The 22,035-nt window shown below is 44.5% G+C and overlaps 1 protein-coding gene across 1 annotated transcript in view; it reads left to right on the forward strand.

Annotated features, from left to right (window-relative positions):
* The first annotated feature begins 1,228 nt into the window (after nt 1–1,228).
* The window catches only part of LOC139375682 (potassium channel subfamily K member 12-like), a 47,079-nt gene continuing 26,272 nt past the window's right edge, over nt 1,229–22,035 (forward strand). Inside the window, exon 1 of the mRNA XM_071117489.1 lies at nt 1,229–1,565. Coding sequence (XP_070973590.1) covers nt 1,229–1,565 — 337 coding nt within the window. The remainder of the gene's footprint in view (nt 1,566–22,035) is intronic.

Below are 22,035 nucleotides of genomic sequence, written 5' to 3' on the forward strand. Positions count from 1 at the left end.
ATCGCAGAGTATGGGCTAATTGTTGCTAGTAGGGACTGATGCGTTAAGCACCGGGAACTCTTTGTGGCTCTCCATAGACACTGCCTACTGAAGGCGTGTTGAAAAGAAATACCACAGGATGGTTACTATGAATCATGTCTCGGGAACATGTGTGTCCATGGGATTTGGTCAAACGATACTCAAGAAAAAAAAGTAAAGCTGGATTGTTGTCAGAGGGCCATAGACTCAAATATAAAATATGTACCCGTTCAACTGCCATCAACTAAACCGTCAACGAATGTTTAATAACAGAATATCACTTCAAGTTTGAGTGTTGATGCTTCGTCGTTGAAGATTATTTTTCAACCGTGGTGTCCTCTCCAGACTCTCCCCTCCTCCGCATAGCCTGTGGTGACGGTGGTGGTAGCTATGCTGCATGGGACACAACAGTCTTCGGGAAGTTAGTATAGCATGATCTCAGCAGTGATCCACAGATCCGATGCAATGTGCTGCCAGTGTCTGTTCTCGACTATCACTGTCTCATTAGGACTGCAGCTCCGCGTTATACCCGCATCAGATAGCCTGTCATGGGAAGATAGATTGAGGAGTTGAATAGGCGAAGAGAAAGAGGAAACTAAATGACCGAGATGCGCCCGCAGGAAATCGCAATGACTTCTTTCTATGTGTAGTAATTCGACCGTGTCAAATGGTAGTGACAGAAAGTGATATAATAGCCCACCGGGGATGAGCGGTTTGGTGCAGCAACCCAGCGGAGGATACTGACTGCATATCCGGTCCTATAGCTTGCACAGTGGTCAAGGGGAAGAGGAATAGCCGAACATATGATTAGATTCACTTTGTTGCATTACCACTAAAGATAATTCGATTGTTTTTGGATTAGGGGTTGATGGGTAGCCTATTGCACTGATGTGATATGCTCTGGATACCGCCAAAAAAGTCATCGGTCCCAATCTAAGGAATAACGAAAGGTTCTATCTGTTTGGCTGTTTGGCGTATCCAGAATTGGGGTTGGTTCTTGTCGGTTGTCCAGCTTAGCCTATAGAATTGATGAAAAGGGAGACTGGCTTCTGTAAATGTCCTATAACGTTTTTGGAATACGCTCTGAGCCCTTGCAATATCCTTTGATATTTTGTAAGAAGTCTAAAGTGGGGCCATAAAGTTATTGGATGCTCTGTCCAACGCGGGGCGGGTCGCTGTCCGTCGCGCTAGTGGTGCTGAAGTCTGGATAATGCCTGGCCAGCGACTGCAAGGCTGCCGCTCCCTCCACATAAACGAAGACAACGGCCGCTTCTTGCTGCTCGCGGTCTTGATTATTCTGTATCTGCTGTGCGGTGCCGCAGTGTTTTCCGCTATAGAGCGGCCTTCGGAGGTGCAGGCGCATGACAGATGGAACAGGACACTTTTCAACTTCAGCGAGACGTTCAACATCAGCTTGGAGGATCTGAACTCTTTTCTACGGGAGTACGAGACAGCTATTGCCGCGGGGATCCGAGCTGACGCTCTCAGGCCGCGATGGGATTTTACAGGGGCTTTTTACTTTGTTGGGACTGTGGTGTCAACTATTGGTGAGTATAAAAATCGAGCTTATCAGTGATTTAATGCATTAATTTAATTCAGACAGAGTGGTGACAAATATGAGTAAGAAACAAACGCATGCAAAGATAAGCGTCAGTTTAAATTCATTAATAAAGAATGATCCTGCTTTGCTCACAAGACCGCGTGTACAATATCATGCTCATCTTCTGGGAATTTGCTGCACTTACTATGCCAACATATCCTTCCATTATTTAGACATGACATGTTTTGATGTACATTTCGATTAAGGCTTATTGTAACGCAACGGCTTACCTTTGAGATCAGCTATGCATGGACAGTATCCACAGAAATGATTCAAATCTTTATGTTTATTTACAGTTTAGCTGCTTTGCTTTTTTTTGTTTAAGTGTGTGTGATATCACTGACCTTGTAGGACTCATCGTCATATCTCCATAACCAATGTATGTGTTAGCAACAGTGAGACCTGCGAGAGTGCTTCTTTTTCATTGCATATGTTGGTAAACATATGGAGAGATGATGTCTCATAATATGGCAAGGTCAGCAGTCCTGAGCAAGTCAGCGATTAATCATCGGTTGTTTTCCTCACTGAGAAACAGGGTGACATTACATTGGCATATAATTCTCATCATCGAGTTTTGCAGATGACAGATTTTACTCTCCTGTTATCTTGTCCAAAAGACAACAAATCAATATGTGTGGCATTTAGTAGAGGCAGAAGGCCTGCCTGTCCTCATGATGACATATCATAGACCTGTGGGTGTGTTTATGAAGAGTCTCTTATTCATTATGATTTACTGTAAAATGCCAAACTAATCCAAGATCAGCACTCCTACCTACTCTGACATGCCTTCATTAATACGGGCTCTACGTAAATTGCATGTATCATCGCCTCAGATCAACAGCCTCAGACTATTTTTCGACAGGCTTTCCTTAGGATATTGTCATACTAGAGCCACTATTATTCATATCATCACTTACTGGACCTACTGTAAGTGTATGTATCATCACTGATCCTGCACCATGTAAAGGCCCCACATCAGTCTCCTATTCTCTTTTGCCACTTGCTTTCACCCAGTAAATGTACCATATATGCATTAAAATCAAATCTAATTTTATTGTTCGCATACACATATTTTGCAGATGTTATCACAGGTGCAGCGAAATATTTCTAGCTCCTACAGTGCAGTAATACCGAACATTACAAAACAATACACACAAATCCCCCGAATGAAAATACAGAAATTAAGAAATATCAGAACAAGCAATGCCATATAGAATATGTATATGATGGTGTGTATAGACATTATGGACAGTATATGAATAGAAGAGGTGTGTACAGCAGTAGTTATATAGGATGGTGTGCATAGACATTATAGGTAGTTTATGAATAGAAGAGGTGTGTACAGCAGTAGTTATATAGGATGGTGTGTATAGACATTATAGGTAGTTTATGAATAGAAGAGGTGTGTACAGCAGTAGTTATATAGGATGGTGTGTATAGACATTATAGACAGTATATGAATAGAAGAGGTGTGTACAGCAGTAGTTATATAGGATGGTGTGTATAGCAGTAGTTATATAGGATGGTGTGTATAGACATTATAGACAGTATATGAATAGAAGAGGTGTGTATAGCAGTAGTTATATAGGATGGTGTGTATAGACATTATAGACAGTATATGAATAGAAGAGGTGTGTACAGCAGTAGTTATATAGGATGGTGTGTATAGACATTATAGACAGTATATGAATAGAAGAGGTGTGTACAGCAGTAGTTATATAGGATGGTGTGTATAGCAGTAGTTATATAGGATGGTGTGTATAGACATTATAGACAGTATATGAATAGAAGAGGTGTGTACAGCAGTAGTTATATAGGATGGTGTGTATAGACATTATAGACAGTATATGAATAGAAGAGGTGTGTACAGCAGTAGTTATATAGAATGAGCCTTGGCTACAATACATTATATGCATATGAAGTGGGTAAAACAGTATATAAACATTATTAAAGTGATCAGTCTTCAATGACTCTATGTACATAGGGCAGCAGTCTATAAGGTGCAGGGTAGAGTACCGGGTGGTAGCCGGCTAGTAACATGGACTCAGTTCAGGGCAGGGTACTGGGTGAAGGCCAGCTTGTGGTGACTATTTAACAGTCTGACGGCCTGGAGATGTGTATATATATGTGTAGGAAATTATTGTCATGGATACTCAATGATACACCTCCTCCTTATACAGTTAAATGACTGCATCATCAGAGTCCTACTTTCCATTGGCTTGTAGCCAGAACATTGTGATAGGCCTACTAGAACTGTCTGATGCGTCATGACGGATCCACCAGTGTGTAAATTGACCAAATCATCAGCCTCAGTCTCAGCCATTTTTCATGCCAGACTAAACCTTCTGTACCGGCTGGTAACCTACACAAACACACACACACACACACACACACACACACACACACACACACACACACACACACACACACACACACACACACACACACACACACACACACACACACACACACACACACACACACACACACACACACACACACACACACACACACACACAAACACCTCGTCCATGTTAAATGACTGCGTCATCATCTTCCTTCAGCCTCTCAATTCTATTTTTCCACTGGCTTTCACCCAGAACACCAGATTAGCCATTTTTCCAGTCAGGTGTTACATCTTAGCTGTGGAGGAGTCTTTGGCACGCAGGTGACATCCTATTTCTATGCCATTTGGCTTGGCTCAGCTAGCCCTGCTCTCCATTCTGAGAGGCACTGCACGTAACTCTGTATAGGACAGGACCCATGGGTGCATTTTGGGAACATTTTGAGCAATAGGAAAACAGAATGTCAATGAGAGTCCCCCCTGCTCCCCCTCATTTTAACATTTGCTCCTGCGATATGTCACTAAAGAGCAAGTGTGCCTGCCAGTGCAGCCTGAGGGTTAGTGATGGGCTGTGTGGCATAGTTGATGGTGACTGAGGTCCGGTGTGTGTGTGTGTGTGTGTGTGTGTGTGTGTGTGTACCCTGAAGCCTAGCTGTGTGCCAACCTGATGCCCAGTGGGCAAAATGTGGCTTAATGATATCCTTCTCTATGTTTGAAGTGTTTTTTTCTCGTTTTCTGATTTTCATACAAACAGTACACAACCTGTCCTTTCCCAATTTGTACCATCCTTGTTCAGCTCCCCTGCAGAGTCTGTGTGTGTGTGCGTTTAAATACTTATTGTCACGCCCTGACCTTAGTTATCTTTGTTTTCTTTATTATTTTGGTTAGGTCAGGGTGAGACGAGGGTGGTTTGTGTAGTTTTTGTATTGTCTAGGGGTTTTTGTAAGTCTAGGTGTTTATATGTCTATAGTTGCCTAGATTGGTTCTCAATCAGAGGCAGCTGTTTATCGTTGTCTCTGATTGGGGACCATATTTAGGTAGCCATTTTGTCTAGGGCATTTGTGGGTTCTTATTCTATGTTTAGTTGTCTGTCTGCACTAGCTATATTAGCGTCACGGTTCGTTTTGTTGTTTTGTATAGTTTTTCAGTGTTTGTACTTTCATTAAAGGAGTATGAACGCTTACCACACTGCGTCTTGGTCTCCTCCATATGACGACCGTGACACTTATTTTCTGTGAGTTTTAGTATTTTTAAATAATGTGGCCCAAATCAACTACTTCTATTGGCAATATTTAAAGTATTTTCAAATACTTTCCTAATACATCACCCGCTGCAACCCTCTCTCTCTCTCTTCTCTCTCTCTCGCTCTCTCTCTCCCCGTCTCCATCACACTGGTAACCCCTGCTGACACACACACACTGCTGCTTGAGACACTCATGTAGAAGAGCTCTCTGAGCTTCTACTCTGACACATATAGACAGTGAGATATATACACACAGAGAGACAGATACACAGTGAGACAGATACACAGTGAGACAGATACACAGTGAGACAGATACACAGTGAGACAGATACACAGTGAGACAGATACACGGTGAGACAGATACACGGTGAGACAGATACACGGTGAGACAGATGCACGGTGAGACAGATACACGGTGAGACAGATACACGGTGAGACAGATACACAGTGAGACAGATACACAGTGAGACAGATACACAGTGAGACAGATACACGACGAGACAGATACACAGTGATACAGATACACAGTTAGACAGGTACACGGTGAGACAGATACACGGTGAGACATGTACACGGTGAGACAGATACACGGCGAGACAGATACACAGCGAGACAGATACACAGTGAGACAGATACACAGTGAGACAGATACACAGTGAGACAGATACACAGTGGTCCAACTACTCCTCTCCCTGGTCCAACTACTCCTCTCCCTGGTTCAACTACTCCTCTCCCTGGTCCAACTACTCCTCTCCCTGGTCCAACTACTCCTCTCCCTGGTCCAACTACTCCTCTCCCTGGTCCAACTACTCCTCTCCCTGGTCCAACTTCTCGTCTCCCTGGTCCAGCTACTCCTCTCCCTGGTCCAACTACTCCTCTCCCTGGTCCAACTACTCCTCTGCCTGGTCCAACTACTCCTCTCCCTGGTCCAACTACTCCTCTCCCTGGTCCAGCTACTCTTCTCCCTGGTCCAACTACTCCTCTCCCTGGTCCAACTATTCCTCTTCCTGGTCCAACTACTCCTCTCCCTGGTCCAACTACTCCTCTCCCTGGTCCAGCTACTCCTCTCCCTGGTCCAACTACTCCTCTCCCTGGTCCAGCTACTCCTCTCCCTGGTCCAACTACTCCTCTTTCTGGTCCAGCTACTCCTCTCCCCGGTCCAACTACTCCTCTCCCTGGTCCAGCTACTCCTCTCCCTGGTCCAGCTACTCCTCTCCCTGGTCCAGCTACTCCTCTCCCTGGTCCAACTACTCCTCTCCCTGGTCCAACTACTCCTCTCCTTGGTCCAACTACTCCTCTGCCTGGTCCAACTACTCCTCTCCCTGGTCCAACTACTTCTCTCCCTGGTCCAACTACTCCTCTCCCTGGTCCAACTACTCCTCTCCCTGGTTCAACTACTCCTCTCCCTGGTCCAACTACTCCTCTCCCTGGTCCAACTACTCCTCTCCCTAGTCCAACTATTCCTCTCCCCGGTCCAACTATTCCTCTCCCTTGTCCAGACATAATTTTTTCTCTCTCTGCTCCTCTGTGTTGTTCTGTATCCACATTGAACAAAATCAATCCAAAGAGTCCCCTTTGTACTGTGTGTGTCCATGTAATTGAAATAACTTCAACACCTGGCTATGTCTCCGGAATCAGCTTTTATTGGTCTATTTTACACAACTTACAGTAAATCAGCTATTTCTCAACGTTTCAATTATCTGTTCATTCAAAAATGCTTATCAGCTGATTCAATATAGCTTTTGAGATGCTGTTGTTGCAGAAGTAGAGGCTTTATGCTATATTTAAGGTTTTGAATATTAGGTCTTCATTTCTGGAATGCTGTGTGCAAGCATTTGTAAATAAGACAAGAAAGATCCATAATTTTGGTATTGGGTAAGCTTGTATGTAAAGAACATTTAAGCATTTTAGAAATGTGTTAATTGACTGTATATTCTGTGAAAACAACATGAATTGTATTAATAGATGGATGTTGTGCTAACTGTGTTTAGAGTTTTGAAAATGTGACTACAGATTGGACAAAAGGATGTTAGAGATTGTAAAACAGTGTAATAGAACTGTCATTTATAGCTAATAGAGCCACGTTGATTGATTGTTAACCGGTGTGTGTGTGTGTGTGTGTGTGTGTGTGTGTGTGTGTGTGTGTGTGTGTGTGTGTGTGTGTGTGTGTGTGTGTGTGTGTGTGTGTGTGTGTGTGTGTGTGTGTGTGTGTGTGTGTGTGTGTGTGTGAGTGTGTGTGTGTGTGCGTGTACGTGTGTGTGTGTGTGTGTGTGTGTGTGTACGTGCGTGCGTGCGTGCGTGATTGCGTGTGTGCGTGTGTGTGTGCCAATAGAGCCCACGTTGATAGTTAACTACGGATAATTAGGACAATATTTTTGAGGCCAACAGTGCATCAATAGTTTGTAATCTTTTTGTAAGTGCCTTTAAGTTGCAGTGGTACGGTACTGTGAGTGTGTGCGTGTGTGAGTGTGTGCGTGTGTGAGAGAGTGTGTGCGTGCCATGATGTTGTATGCCATTAAGTTCCAATGCTGTGGTGCTGTGGTGGTTTGGTGCTGTGGTGCTGTGGTGGCTTGGTGCTGTGGTGGCTTGGTGCTGTGATGCTGTGGTGGCTTGGTGCTATGGTGCTGTGGTGGCTTGGTGCTGTGGTGCTGTGGTGGCTTGGTGCTGTGGTGGCTTGGTGCTGTGATGCTGTGGTGGCTTGGTGCTGTGGTGCTGTGGTGGCATGGTGCTGTGGTGGCTTGGTGCTGTGGTGCTGTGCAGGCTTGGTGCTGTAATGCTGTGAGGCTGTGGTGGCTTGGTGCTGTGGTGGCTTGGTGCTGTGGTGCTGTGGTGGCTTGGTGCTGTGGTGGCTTGGTGCTGTGTTGCTGTGGTGGCTTGGTGCTGTGGTGCTATGATGGCTTGGTGCTGTAGTGCTGTGATGCTGTGAAGGCTTGGTGCTGTGGTGGCTTGGTGCTGTGGTGGCATGGTGCTGTGGTGCTGTGGAGGCTTGGTGCTGTGGTGGCATGGTGCTGTGGTGCTGTGGAGGCTTGGTGCTGTGGTGGCTTGGTGCTATGGTGCTGTGGTGGCTTGGTGCTGTGGTGGCTTGGTGCTGTGGTGCTGTGGTGGCTTGGTGCTATGGTGCTGTGGTGGCTTGGTGCTGTGGTGGCTTGGTGCTGTAGTGCTGTGATGCTGTGGAGGCTTGGTGCTGTGGTGGCTTGGTGCTGTGGTGGCATGGTGCTGTGGTGCAGTGGTGGCTTGGTGCTGTGATGCTGTGATGCTGTGGTGGCTTGGTGCTGTGGTGCTGTGGAGGCTTGGTGCTGTGGTGGCTTGGTGCTGTGGTGGCTTGGTGCTGTAGTGCCTTGGTGCTGTAGTGCTGCGGTGGCTTGGTGCTGTGGTGGCTTGGTGCTGTGGTGGCTTGGTGCTGTGGTGGCTTGGTGCTGTGGTGCTGTGGTGGCTTGGTGCTGTGGTGCTGTGGTCGCTTGGCGCTGTAGTAATGTGGTGCTGTGGTGCTGTGGTGGCTTGGTGCTGTGGTGGCTTGGTGCTGTGGTGGCTTGGTGCTGTGATGCTGTGGTGGCTTGGTGCTGTGATGCTGTGATGCTGTGGTGGCTTGGTGCTGTGGTGCTGTGGAGGCTTGGTGCTGTGGTGGCTTGGTGCTGTGGTGGCTTGGTGCTGTAGTGCCTTGGTGCTGTAGTGCTGCGGTGGCTTGGTGCTGTGGTGGCTTGGTGCTGTAGTGCTGTGGTGCTGTGGTGGCTTGGTGCTGTGGTGCTGTGGTGGCTTGGTGCTGTGGTGCTGTGGTCGCTTGGTGCTGTAGTAATGTGGTGCTGTGGTGCTGTGGTGCTGTGGTGGCTTGGTGCTGTGGTGGCTTGGTGCTGTGGTGGCTTGGTGCTATGATTCATGTTAACAGAAGGGAATGATGTGGGAACAATGTTCATTCAACCGGTTTGTGCACAATATGTGTATGTGATCCCTGTGGGAATTGATCCCTCAACCTACTGTGTGATGCAGAGTATTATTTATAGCAGGACGTGGAACAGCTCTCTACAAGATGTCCAACATGCTGTGTGTGTGTGTGTGTGTGTGTGTGTGTGTGCGTGTGTGTGTGTGAGTGTGTTCTTTCTCTTTTGTAGACTATGCCTTTATCTTCACCCCTGACAGCAACAGCTGTCTCAGCCATTGTTGGCTTGTCTGTCTGTTTGCAAAGGACCTGTTCTCACCCAGCCAGCTAGCACTGGCACAGCCACACACCCACACACTCAGCCTGGCTGTTATGTTCAGTTTAGTCACAGACTAAATAGAGCCAGCCAGCTAGGCAGGGAAAAAATAACTGCTTTGCCATAATGGAAGCAGCAGCACAGCAACCCACCTTAGGTCTCTCAACGCTTATAGTGTGATGTAAAGCTTGCTAGGGAGTTCACAGCCATGGAACTGCGACAGTCAGCGTTCCATTGTGACATAATGTTCACGCTTCAAAAAGAGACAGTGAAATGAGGTTGGTAAACGTGTAATACTGAGCCACGCGGACTATCACGGCTCTCTGCAGCTTTGCGGCTTTGAATTGGGCTGAGCAGTTCTGCTAGCCTAGCATTAACAACCATGCTTGTTACCCCAGTCAGAGTCAAGGTAAATCAATGGTGGAGTTTAGATGGGGACAGCATTAGTAGTAAAAAAAGAGCTAGCTTGTCCTCCCCTTGACCCCAGGTTTATGGAGCTGTGGAGCGGGTCGGGATGATGGAGATCCCTCCTTCCTTTCCTCTCCCCCCTTAGTAAGCAGTAGTGAAATGAAGCTCCTCCCATCCTCTCCCCTCCTCCTGTCCCCTCTCCTTTCCTTTCCTTTCCTCCCCTCTCCTTTCCTTTCCTCCCCTCTCCCAGTCAGCAGACTGAGGCCCTTTACTGTACTGGCTGCTCTGAGGCTATCTCCTCGACCAGCCAGCAAGTCAGCCTACTCTGTTAAATCATCATTAATGAGGGTGTCGGCATTGTCACTCAGCTAGGGAGTAGGGACATCACAAGGAGACCAAACCATCTTGTTTGTGTGTGTGTGTGTGTGTGTGTGTGTGTGTGTGTGTGTGTGTGTGTGTGTGTGTGTGTGTGTGTGTGTGTGTGTGTGTGTGTGTGTGTGTGCGCGTGCGTGCGTGCGTTTGTTTGTTTTGCAGTGCAGTGGTGCGCAGTGGCCCAGAGGCCCTGGCTACATTAAGGTTCTCTCTCCCAGGTCTTGCTTCATCCTGCTTTGGAATGGAAATATATAGATTGGCTCTGTGTACTTTTTGTGTGTGTGTAGATTTGAGGTTGCGTGTGTGCGTGCAATCATGCAAGCATACGTGTACTGGGCACTGCTGGGCGGCAACAAGTACTCCAGGAGTCTGAGGCTTTACAAGACTGAATAATGTCAAATCAACTCTGCCGGAATCTTGGAATTTCTTTCTTTCCTTCTGCAATCTGTGTTCTAAAGGTCATGTGAAGTCTGCCCGAGCTGCGATGTTGACTTCCCGGAGGGTATACTGTATGTTGCTGTATTCCTTGGCTGCTTCTTGGTGTTTTAATTTAGATTAAGTGCTAGCCTGCTGAGCTGGGTCAAAACCATCTGTGTTGTTGTTGTTAATAATGTTACTAAGATGGAGGAAGGAGTCTGGGGAGGTGGCTGTGAAATACTCTCTTTCTGTTTTTGGAGGATTTAGCCCTGTAGCAAATATCCACCTCTTTCTCTTTCTTCCATCTTTCGTTTTTGGGCTGCAGGTGGCCTGGTGGTTAGAGCATTGGGCCAGTAACTTAAAGGTTGCTGGATTGAATCTCCTAGCTGCCCCTGAACAATGCAGTTAACCCACTGTTCCCCGGTAGGCTGCCATTGTAAATAAGAATTTGTTCTTAACTGACTTGTCTAGTTAAATAAAGGTTCAATTAAAAAAAGAAACCATTTCTGTCTGTCACTTATCTTTACTGCTGCAGTCTCCCACTCTGTCTCCACCTCCCACTTGCAAACTGTCTCTCAACCTCTCTCTCTCACTCTTTCTCTCCTCTCTCTGTCTCCCACTCTCTCCTCTCTGCTATTCACTCTCTCTCCTCTCTCTCTCTCCTCTGTTTTGTCACTCTCTCTTCTCTATTTCTCTCACTTTGCCTCTCCTCTCTGTCTCTCACTCTCTCTCTCCTCTCTCTGTTTCTCACTCTCTCCTCTCTGTCTCTCACTCCCTCCTCTCTCTGTCTCCTCTCTCTGTCTCTCCTCTCTGTTTCTCTCTCTCTCTCCTCAATTTCTCTCACTGTCTCTCCTCTCTCTCACTCTCTCTCCTCTCTCTATCTCTTCTCCCTCTGTTGCTCACTCAGCCCCTTCTCTATTTCTTTCACTTTGTCTCTCCTCTCTCTGTCTCTCACTGTCTCTCCTTTCTCTGTGTCTCCTCTCTCTGTCTCTCCTCTCTGTTTCTCTCTCTCTCTTCTCTATTTCTCTCACTCTCTCCTCTCTCTCCTGTCTCTCTCGTTCTCTCCTCTGCATGTCTCTCCTCTCTATGTGCCTCTCTCTGTCTCTCTCTCTCTGTCTCTTCTCTCTCTGTCTCTCCTCTCTCCTCTCTCTCTCTGGCTGTCCTCTCTCTGTCGCTCACTCTGTCTCTCCTCTCTTTTCCCATGGTGGCTATGCAGTAGATGGCCTGTTATGGCCTTTGATTGGACCATGTTCATCTCTGGGACGAGGCTATACCATCTTGTCTACGCAGGCTAAATTCCAAACCCGACTTCATAGGTGGAAGCGTCTGAAAATGAAACTATGAACATAATGCTTATATCTACCCATTCCTCTAGGGGTTGATTTGAGATTCTGACTTAGTGTATTCTACAGTGTTTATCCACTGTGTCCTGTATCTCCATCTCGGGTTCTCTGTCCTCCCATTCTCTCTCAACCACCCATTTTCTCTCTCAGCTTCCATTCCCTCTGTTCCTCTTATGTCTCCTCTTCTCATTCTCACTCCTGCTCCCATTCTCTCATTCTCTATCTTACTCCCACTCTCTCTCTTTCACTTTCATTTCATGTTAATCAGTCATACAGTTTTTGGCCTGCCACTGCTCATAATGAAATTGCATGATATTGCTTTTCACTGCATTGTAATATAGTCTTGTAAAATATTGTTTGTAAAATAGTCATATCAGATAATTTTTCCTAATAGAGGTAAATGACTTCACTTGAATGAAGATGAATTTCAATTTCATTCAGTCATCTAAAGCTAAATGAAATTGCCTCCATAGATTGTCTATGTTTGTCCTCTCCCTCTACTTGTGTGTCTCTCTCTCTACTCACTTTCTCCCTTCTTGTCTCAGGTCAGGTTTGACACAGGACACACACACACACACACACACACACACACACACACACACACACACACACACACACACACACACACACACACACACACACACACACACACACACACACACACACACACACACACACACTCTTCCAGGTAAGCAGGGGATCCAAGCAGCATAATCACTCATCCATAATATCACATAGCTTCAGGCAGTGTAAACTAAACTTTGCCACTGTAGCATCATTGACCCTATTTCCTGGCCATAATTCAACTAGATAATAGTGTCCAGGGAGTAAGTGTGTGACTCGGGGTGCAGATTGAACACTATCATCTCTCACAGTCTCACGTCAGAACTAGACCTTCATCCATGTTTCTCAAACGTCAAATTTCAAAGTGTTTAAGGTTAAGTTCAGGCATTAATTCCAAATTCTTAAGGTTAGGCATTAACATCGAAGGGTTACGGAAAGGGTTAAGGTTTGGGATAGGCTTAAAACAAAACATTTCAAATACAACTTTCCATCACTGGATTTGAACTTTTGGAATCAGAGTCAGATGCTTACACCCATTCACCATCCCTGTCCACAACCCGAGCAAAGCCGAAACCTACTTGAAGATGAAAGTGCTCAATGTTGCCCCTAGTGGACAGTTTCCACGTCATCTCCCGACAAGAGCATGTGAGCGAAGTTGAGTGGTTGAAAATCCCGCTGATCACGCTCCATGTCCTTTACAACCACTCCTCTAAAAAACTCTCGGTGCTCACAGGAAAAAAACTGCCGCTCCAAATTCACTGCATTCGTTAAAATCACTGTTTAACCAACAGCCATTTATTTTTGTGACTGCCTAGACCTAACATTTGGCTTTGAAGTATTGAAACCAAACCATATGAATTTGAATGTAAAGTATTTGAATAAACATGAAAAGGTGAATGTAAGAAGCACACATCATTTCAAATAGGCTACATGTCATATTAAACAGCATATAAAATCCCTGTCTGGTAATGAGCCAGACAGGGAGCCTAAGAAGGAACACCATCTTTTTTTTGTCTATATTATTTCAAGGTTATAGCCTACAAAGAAATACACTGTGAAGCATTTGCGAGTGCGACACAATAGGCTGGTAGGGACATAAAGCGCTCAGCATTTAAACAACATGTTGTTGTATTAAATCATTATAGGCTGTGACTTAGAATTAAATACAAATTGAATGAAACATGAAAAAATGCCGGTTGTCGTAAGAACGGGACCAAGGCGCAGCAGATGTGGAGTGCCACATCTTTATTTCAAAGTGAAATAAACAATAGACAACGATTACCAGCTGCCTCTAATTGGGATTGTACGAAACACCAACATAGAAAATATAAACTGGAAAACAACATAGAAATTATAAGCTAGAATTCCCCGTAGTCACACCCTGACCCACCATAGAGAAACAAGGGCTCTCTATGGTCAGGGCGTGACAGTGCCTTTGAAATCATTTTTAGAATACATTTTTAGAAACACAAGTCTGGCCAGTCTGTGACTTTAGGCTCATACGATGGTGCCTGGAAATCCGGCCAGCAGTGGAGAATATCCTCTCCTCACTTGCAGAGCCACTGGGGTTGCTACACACCCTTTTGGCCACTCTTGCCAGGCTGGGCATGGATTTTTTATATTTTTTATATAGGTAGGCCTAAAGGTTTTTAGGCTAAATAACCCAATCAATCTTGTGGGTGTCGGGTGAGATGGATGTGCTATTAATGCGCAGGCAGTCTGACATATGTTAAAGCTGGTTCCTGTTGTGAGTCTATATTGCGTTCATAGAGGAAACTGAGGACTCGCAAGTGTAAATCGATCCAAATATTGTGTTAGCACATAAAATTACAGTTCCTTAATTGTGTTGTATTCCTCTGAGCATGTCACCCAAAACGCACGCAAGGACTCTGCACTTCTGAGCGCATCCCCTGATTTGTCTAGAATTCAATCAGCTCAGTTTGAATTGCGGCCTCATCCAGCGAGGGTATCATTTTGTTAGCAGGGGAGGAGAATTCTCCACCTGGGCGGACAGTGAGAGGATCAGGTACAAATCCAATGGTATCCTTGGGCATGATGTAATCTTCTAATCTGGTGGAGAAGTTGTCACTCAGCTGCTTGATGAAATCTTCCATCACCTCTGTGACAATGCTGTGGAACTGGTTCGTCTGTCTGTCTTTTTATGTGTGCTGAAGTGCAGTAGCCTTTCAGATAAGCAAAGTCCAAATCGAAACACTCAAGCTTCCTAGTAAAGGCCTCAAGTTTTTTCACCATGTACAGTACATGACCCTCTTCCTTGTAACTGCAGATTTAACCTGTTTAAGTGACAGAATATGTCAGCCAAAAAAGCCTTGTGTGTAGCTTGCGGTTAATGCTTAAATGTTTCTGGGTCGGGCCTCTGTCTGGGGCGGGAAGGCCACTTTGAATTTAATTATTTGCAAACAGCGACATTTTCAGTGCAAATAAGACACACTGGCTTGGCATTGGGAAAAGATGGTAACCTGAAACTTCAATTTTCATTATTCACCTTTCTTTTGAGACTTTTTGAGAGTGACATTGTATCTTGCTGTCAAGCTAACTGTTCTGAACGAATGTTGACGTTTAACAAGTAGTGTAGGCTACAGTAGGCTAAGTAGACCTGTTTTCCCCACCAATCAACACACAGAGAAATAGACAAAAATAGTAATTGAATAGAGACATTGGTGATTTTATGAGCATAATCAGATCGGAGTTATTATGTTATTATCACTAAATTTATTATGTACTAATCAGATGTGTTTAACATGTTGCTCAATTTGTAGTGTAGGCCAAATAGTTGTGCTAATATTATATGATAATTACAGTATGTTCTGGCCTGCTGACTATTAGTTCAGAAATAAATTGTCCCGGGGCCAAACCTGGTTGATGAACCCTGGTATAGATAATAGAATGAAAATGAACAAAATGTTTAAGAGATTTGTTTATAAATACTTTGCAACAATGAAACACTTAGTTACAGTTGAAGTCGGAAGTTTACATACACTTAGGTTGGAGTCATTAAAACTTATTTTTTAACCACTCCACAAATTTCTTGTTAACAAACTATAGTTTTGGCAAGTCGGTTAGGACTTCTACTTTGTGAATGACACAAGTAATTATTCCAACAATTGTTTACAGACAGATTATTTCACTTATAATTCACTGTATCACAATTCTAGTGGGTCAGAAGTTTACATACACTAAAATTCCAGAAAACGATGTCATGGCTTTATAAGCTTCTGATCATTTGGAGGTGTACCTGTGGATGTATTTCAATGCCTACCTTCAAACCCAGTGCCTCTTTGCTTGACATCATGGGAAAATCAAAAGAAATCAGCCAAGACCTCAGAAAATAAATTGTAGACCTCCACAAGTCTGGTTCATCCAATTTACAAACGCCTGAAGGTACCACGTTCATCTGTACAAACAATAGTGCGCAAGTATAAACACCATGGCACCACGCAGCTGTCATACCGCTCAGGAAGGAGACGCGTTCTGTCTCCTAGAGATGAACTTACTTTGGTGCGAAAAGTGCAAATCCATCCCAGAACAACAAAGGACCTTGTGAAGGTGCTGGAAAAAAACCGGTACAAAAGTATCTATATTCACAGTAAAACGAGTCCTATATCAACACAACCTGAAAGGCTGCTCAGCAAAGAAGAAGCCACTTCTCCAAAACTGCCATAAAAATGCCAGACTACAGTTTGCAACTGCACATGGGGACAAATATCGTAATTTTTGGAGAAATGTCCTCTGGTCTGATGAAACAAAAATAGAACTGATTGGCCATAATGACCATCGTTATGTTTGGAGGACAAAGGGGGAGGCTTGCAAGCCGAAGAACACCATCCCAACCGTGAAGCACGGGGGTGGCAGCATCATGTTGTGAAGGTGCTTTGCTGCAGGAGGGACTGGTGCACTTCACAAAATAGATGGCATCATGAGGACGGAAAATTATGTGGATATATTGAAGCTACATCTCAAGACATCAGTCAGGAAGTTAAAGCTTGGTCGCAAATGGGTTTTCCAAATGGACAATGACCCCAAGTATACTTACAGAGTTGTGGCAAAATGGCTTAAGGACAACAAAGTCAAGGCATTGGAGTGGCCATCACAAAGGCCTGACCTCAATCCTATAGAAAATGTGTGGGCAGAACTGAAAAAGCGTGTGCGAGCAAGGAGGCCTTTACAACCCTGACTCAGTTACACCAGCTCTGTCAGGAGGAATGGGCCAAAATTCACCCAACTTATTGTGGGAAGCTTGTGGAAGGCTACCCGAAACATTTGACCCAAGTTAAACAATTTGAAGGCAATGCTACCAAATACTAATTGGGTGTATGTGAACTTCTGACCCACTGGGAATGTGATGAAAGAAAAATAGCTGAAATAAATCATTCTCTCTACTATTATTCTGACATTTCACATTCTTAAAATAAAGTGGTGATCCTAACTGACCTAAGACAGGGAATTATTACTAGGATTAAATGTCAGGAATTGCTCTTTCTTGTTCTTGATCCTCATCTTTGTAAGTCACCTTGATTTAGCACCTGTGTGTTCTGTCAGCTTCATTCTGAAAATATTTAGTGAACTCCATGACAGTAGCTAACGCAAGGGGCTATAGCAGCACACAAGTAGCCTACAAATACATGCTGGGCCGGGCATGCCCTGAACTTGTGAAGTGAGTGATGCTGGAGCGAAATTGGAGCAGGCAAGAAGGCCCACCCTCCAGTAAAATTGGGCACACTCTGCTCCTTGCTCCACTCCAGCTCCGCTCCATTCACACACTCTGTTGCTCGCTCCACTCCAGCTCTGCTCTTCTCTCACACTGCCTCTCACTCCACTCCAGCTCCACTCACAAACTCTGCTCCTCGCTCCACTCCAGCTCCACTCACACACTCTGCTTTTCACTCCATTCCAGCTCTGCTCCGCTCACACACTCTGCTGCTTGCTCCACTCCAGCTCCCCTCACACACCTTGCAGCTTGCTCCACTCCAGCTCCCCTCACACACTCTGCTTTTCGCTCCATACCAGCTCCGTTCTGCTCACAAACTCTGCTCCTCGATGCACTCCAGCTCCACTCCAGCTCCACTCACACACCCTGCTTTTCGCTCCACTCCAGTTCCGCTACACTCACACACCCCGCTCCTCGCTCCATTCAAGCTCCGCTTCGCTCATACACTCGGCTCCTCGCTCCACTCCAGCTCCTCTCCGCTCACACCCTCTGCTCCTCACTCCATTCCAGCTCCGCTCCGCTCCGCTCATACACCCTGCTCCTTGCTCCATTCCAGCTCCGCTTCACTCACATAATCTGCTCCTCACTCCATTCCAGCTCCGCTCCGCTCATACACCCTGCTCCTTGCTCCATTCCAGCTCCGCTTCACTCACATAATCTGCTCCTCACTCTATTCCAGCTCCGCTCCGCTCACATACTCTGCTCCCGACGTCCTCAGTCATGGATGGGCGTCGGCTAGTGACTTGTATCACAGGTGACCTGACTGATTGAATAAGCCTGTTATTGTGGTTAAGATGTCCCAGCTCGGGTGTGTGTGTGTGTTTGTGTAAAGCAAGTGAGGTTTTAGAGGAAGTAATGAAATAAGCAGTCAGGAAGTTTGACAATTAGTTTATCCTCAATTAGGATGCAACTCTCTCACAACACCGAAAATATTTGCTTAGATATTCTTCTTCCGTACACACTTTGTTGTGTGGATGCGCGCAGACACACACACACACACACACACACACACTCGCACACGCACACACGCACGCACACACACAAATTAACATACACCGTGTGCAAATAAATCCCCATCTTAGTTAAGTGCTGCTGTCTGGGCTGGCTTGAACTGAGAGTCCACACCTCCACATGCCCACAGAGTTGAGCATCAAGCACACAACGCATGCTCACACAACGCATGCTCACACACACGCATGTGCACACACAAACATACACACAATCAAAGAGGACAAGGTCGAGTGAGCAGGATTGGAAAGATGGGATTTCATCCCTCCATTTATCGCTGTCTTGTCGACCCCACTCCACATGTCTTTCTTCCTCTATCTATCTATCTGTCTGTCTGTCTGTCTGTCTGTCTGTCTGTCTGTCTGTCTGTCTGTCTGTCTGTCTCTCTCTCTCTCTCTCTCTCTCTGTCTCTCTGTCTCTCTGTCTCTCTGTCTCTCTGTCTCTCTCTATCTCTCTCTCTCTAACTCTCTCTCTACAACCATATCTCACAACCAGGGAGAAAGGCTTGAGGTGAATCCATCAGACCAAAGAAACACCAACCAACGACTACAGAGATGTCTCACACACACACACACACACACACACACACACACACACACACACACACACACACACACACACACACACACACACACACACACACACACACACACACACACACACACACACGTGGAGCATCAATATGTCCTGAGATGGGGATAAGGGGTAACTCACAACCAGGCGTTCTCTCTCTCTCTCTCTCTCTCTCAGTCTCCTGACTAGTCTCCCAGTCCCTGCCGCTGAAAACATCCCCACAGCGTGATGCTGCCTCCACCAAGCTTCACCCTAGGGATGGTGCCAGGTTTCCTCCTGACGTGACGCTTGGCATTCTTGGTTTCATCAGACCAGAAAATCTTGTTTATCAGGGTCTGAGAGTCCTTTAGGTGCCTTTTGGCAAACTCCAAGCAAGCTGTCATGTGCATTTTACTGAGGAGTGGCTTCCATCTGGCCACTCTAACATAAAGGCCTGATTGGTGGAGTGCTGCAGAGATGGTTGTCCTTCTGGAAGGTTCTCCCATTTCCACAGAGGAACTCTGGAGCTCTGTCAGAGTGACCATCGGGTTCTTGGTCCCTTCCCTTCCCTGACCAAAGCCATTCTCCCCTGATTGATCAGTTTGGCTAGGTGGCCAGCTCTAGAAAGAGTCTTGGTGGTTCCAAACTTCTTTCATTTAAGAATGATGGAGGCCACTGTATTCTTGGGGACCTTCAATGCTGCAGACATTTTTTAGTACCCTTCCCCAGATCTGTGCCTCGACACAATCCTGTCTCGGAGCTCTACAGACAATGCCTTCGACCTCACTTCTTGGTTTTTGCTCTGAAGTGCACTGTCAACTGTGGGACCTTATATGGACAGGTGTGTGCCTTTCCAAACCATGTCCAATCAATTTAATATACCACAGGTGGACTCCAATCAACTTGTAGAAACATCTCAATGATGATCAACGGAAACTGGATGAACCTGAGCAAAATTTCAAGTCTCAAAGCAAAGGTCTGAATACTTATGTAAATAAGTTATTTCTGATTTTAATTTGTAATACATTTGCAAAATGTATAAAAGCCTGTTTTCGCTTGGTCATTATGGGGTATTGTGTGTAGATTGATGAGGAAAAAGTTGTTCTTTATTCCATTTTAGAATAAGACTGTAACGTAACAAAATCTTGAAAACGGGGAGGGGGTCTAAATACTTTCCGAATGCACTGTAGTGTACCACTTTCGACCAGAGATCGAAGGGCCCTGATAAAAGGTAGTGCACTTTGTAGGAATAGGGTGCCATTTGGGATACAACATTTAAGAGTTAGGAAGAAGAGCTGATAGAGGTGTGTGTGTAAAGATGCCTCACAGCTACTGAGTGAAAGGATGAAATAGTATGAATAAATTAATAAAAATAACATTTTTAATGAAAATATTTAAATCATTATTTGAATATGTTGGTAACCCATTGTATAAAAGTGATAATGCTGGCATTTCTAAAAGAGAAACTGAAAGTGCGTGTTATTATTATATCACTACAAAAATGTCATATTTTAATTTACGGAAAAACAATGTGATTTTACATGTGGAATATCACATGATTTCATGTGACATTTTTTACATTTGACATTTTGCACATGTAAATGTTGTGAAATGGGAGATGTAACATGAAATCATGTGAAACCGTGTCTGTGTCAATGACAGATTGTTCCTGTATTCCTTCACTTTGCACTTCAAAGTAAATCTCAGCTTTGTTAAAAAATACACTCAAGAAGAACAATTATATTTATCATAATGATTCAGGAGTAACAATAAAACAGAATAATATTCCCCACCAACATTAGACAACTATACAGAAAACCCTCAAATTGATGAAATAAGTCAATGAAATCAACGATGAGAGAAAAGTCAGATGAACTAATAACTAAAACTGCAGTGCAGATAGCGCTATGTCACTAATTGCAGAGATGTATTATACAGTAGGTAATACATGTGGAGGGGACTTCTGAGAATGCTACAGATTTTGTGGCACAGCAGAGAGTTCAGTGTTTCTCAAATCCAGAGGTGTCAGTTCAAATCAGGTGGGGTCATGTTGAAAAGTCAGCACCAGGTGATCATGTCAAATGTAGTCTTATTGATTAAAGATCTTTACACTATTTTAGCTGAACACCATATCCCTTATGCCAATCATTTATAGAACTAACCCAATATAGACTACAGCCAGTCATTTCCAATGGGAGCAAATTAATCATAGTGGGCAGAACAAGCAAGGAGGTGGGCAGAGCCAAGCACGAGCTAGTGAGAGTCTATTACCCCGTTCTAGCATGTATTTGCATATTTCCTTTAGGGAACAACTACTCTGTGAAGTACGTGTGTGCAATAACTAAAGTTGCCCTTGCACTCTTTAACAACGCAATTTCTAGAAACAAAGGGTAAAGTCTACAAATCTGTAAGTAACAGATTTTAGTTTTGAGAATAGGAAACTGTATTGAGATCAAATGTTTCATCGATGAGAAAATTAGCAGAATGTCGACCAAAATCCATCTCTCTCCATCTTCTCCCACTGTCGGCCACTGGGCTTTCTCTCCTCACCATATTTGGGAGTTAGTGGAAATGCCAACCGGATGCTTTAGATTTATACATCCGGTGAAACTGGCTCATTGTTCTATCTGTGACTTACCTTAAAACCACCATACTATTGAAAAACATGTGAAATATATAGTTTCACATGAAATAGCTTTTTTCACATTGAGCTGAAATCTTCACATGTGAAAACAAAAGAGAAACATGTGAGGTCAGTTGTTCACATATGAAACCATATGTTCCCAATCACATGTATTACCTTTAGAGAACACATGTTAATAACACAACCTTTTCACATGTGATTAGAATACTATGTTGTCACCTCGCATGTGAATTGCAGATTCACCTGTGAAAACTTTCAAATGTTGTCACGTTAGTTTGATGGTATCACATGTTGAAATGTTGCATCCCATTTTATTTCATTTTCACGTGCTCAAATATTTGTACATATATCATGTTTTCACATATTACTTTTATATGTTGTTACATGTAATAACATTAACTTCACATAAGATCATATGTGAAATTGAAGTTTCCCCACAAAGTTCTTTCTTACAAATCTACAGAGCCTCAATGAATCTTTACAATTGGTGCATTTAATGTACCGAGTAACAACATTCGATGTAGGTCAGGACAGGGGAAACTTTCCACTAACCCACATTTTTCCAAAAGCATTGTTTCTGGATTAGTTGTAGATTCTGGAACA

This window comes from Oncorhynchus clarkii, chromosome 20 (genome assembly GCF_045791955.1).
Source record: "Oncorhynchus clarkii lewisi isolate Uvic-CL-2024 chromosome 20, UVic_Ocla_1.0, whole genome shotgun sequence".
Classification (NCBI taxonomy): domain Eukaryota; kingdom Metazoa; phylum Chordata; class Actinopteri; order Salmoniformes; family Salmonidae; genus Oncorhynchus; species Oncorhynchus clarkii.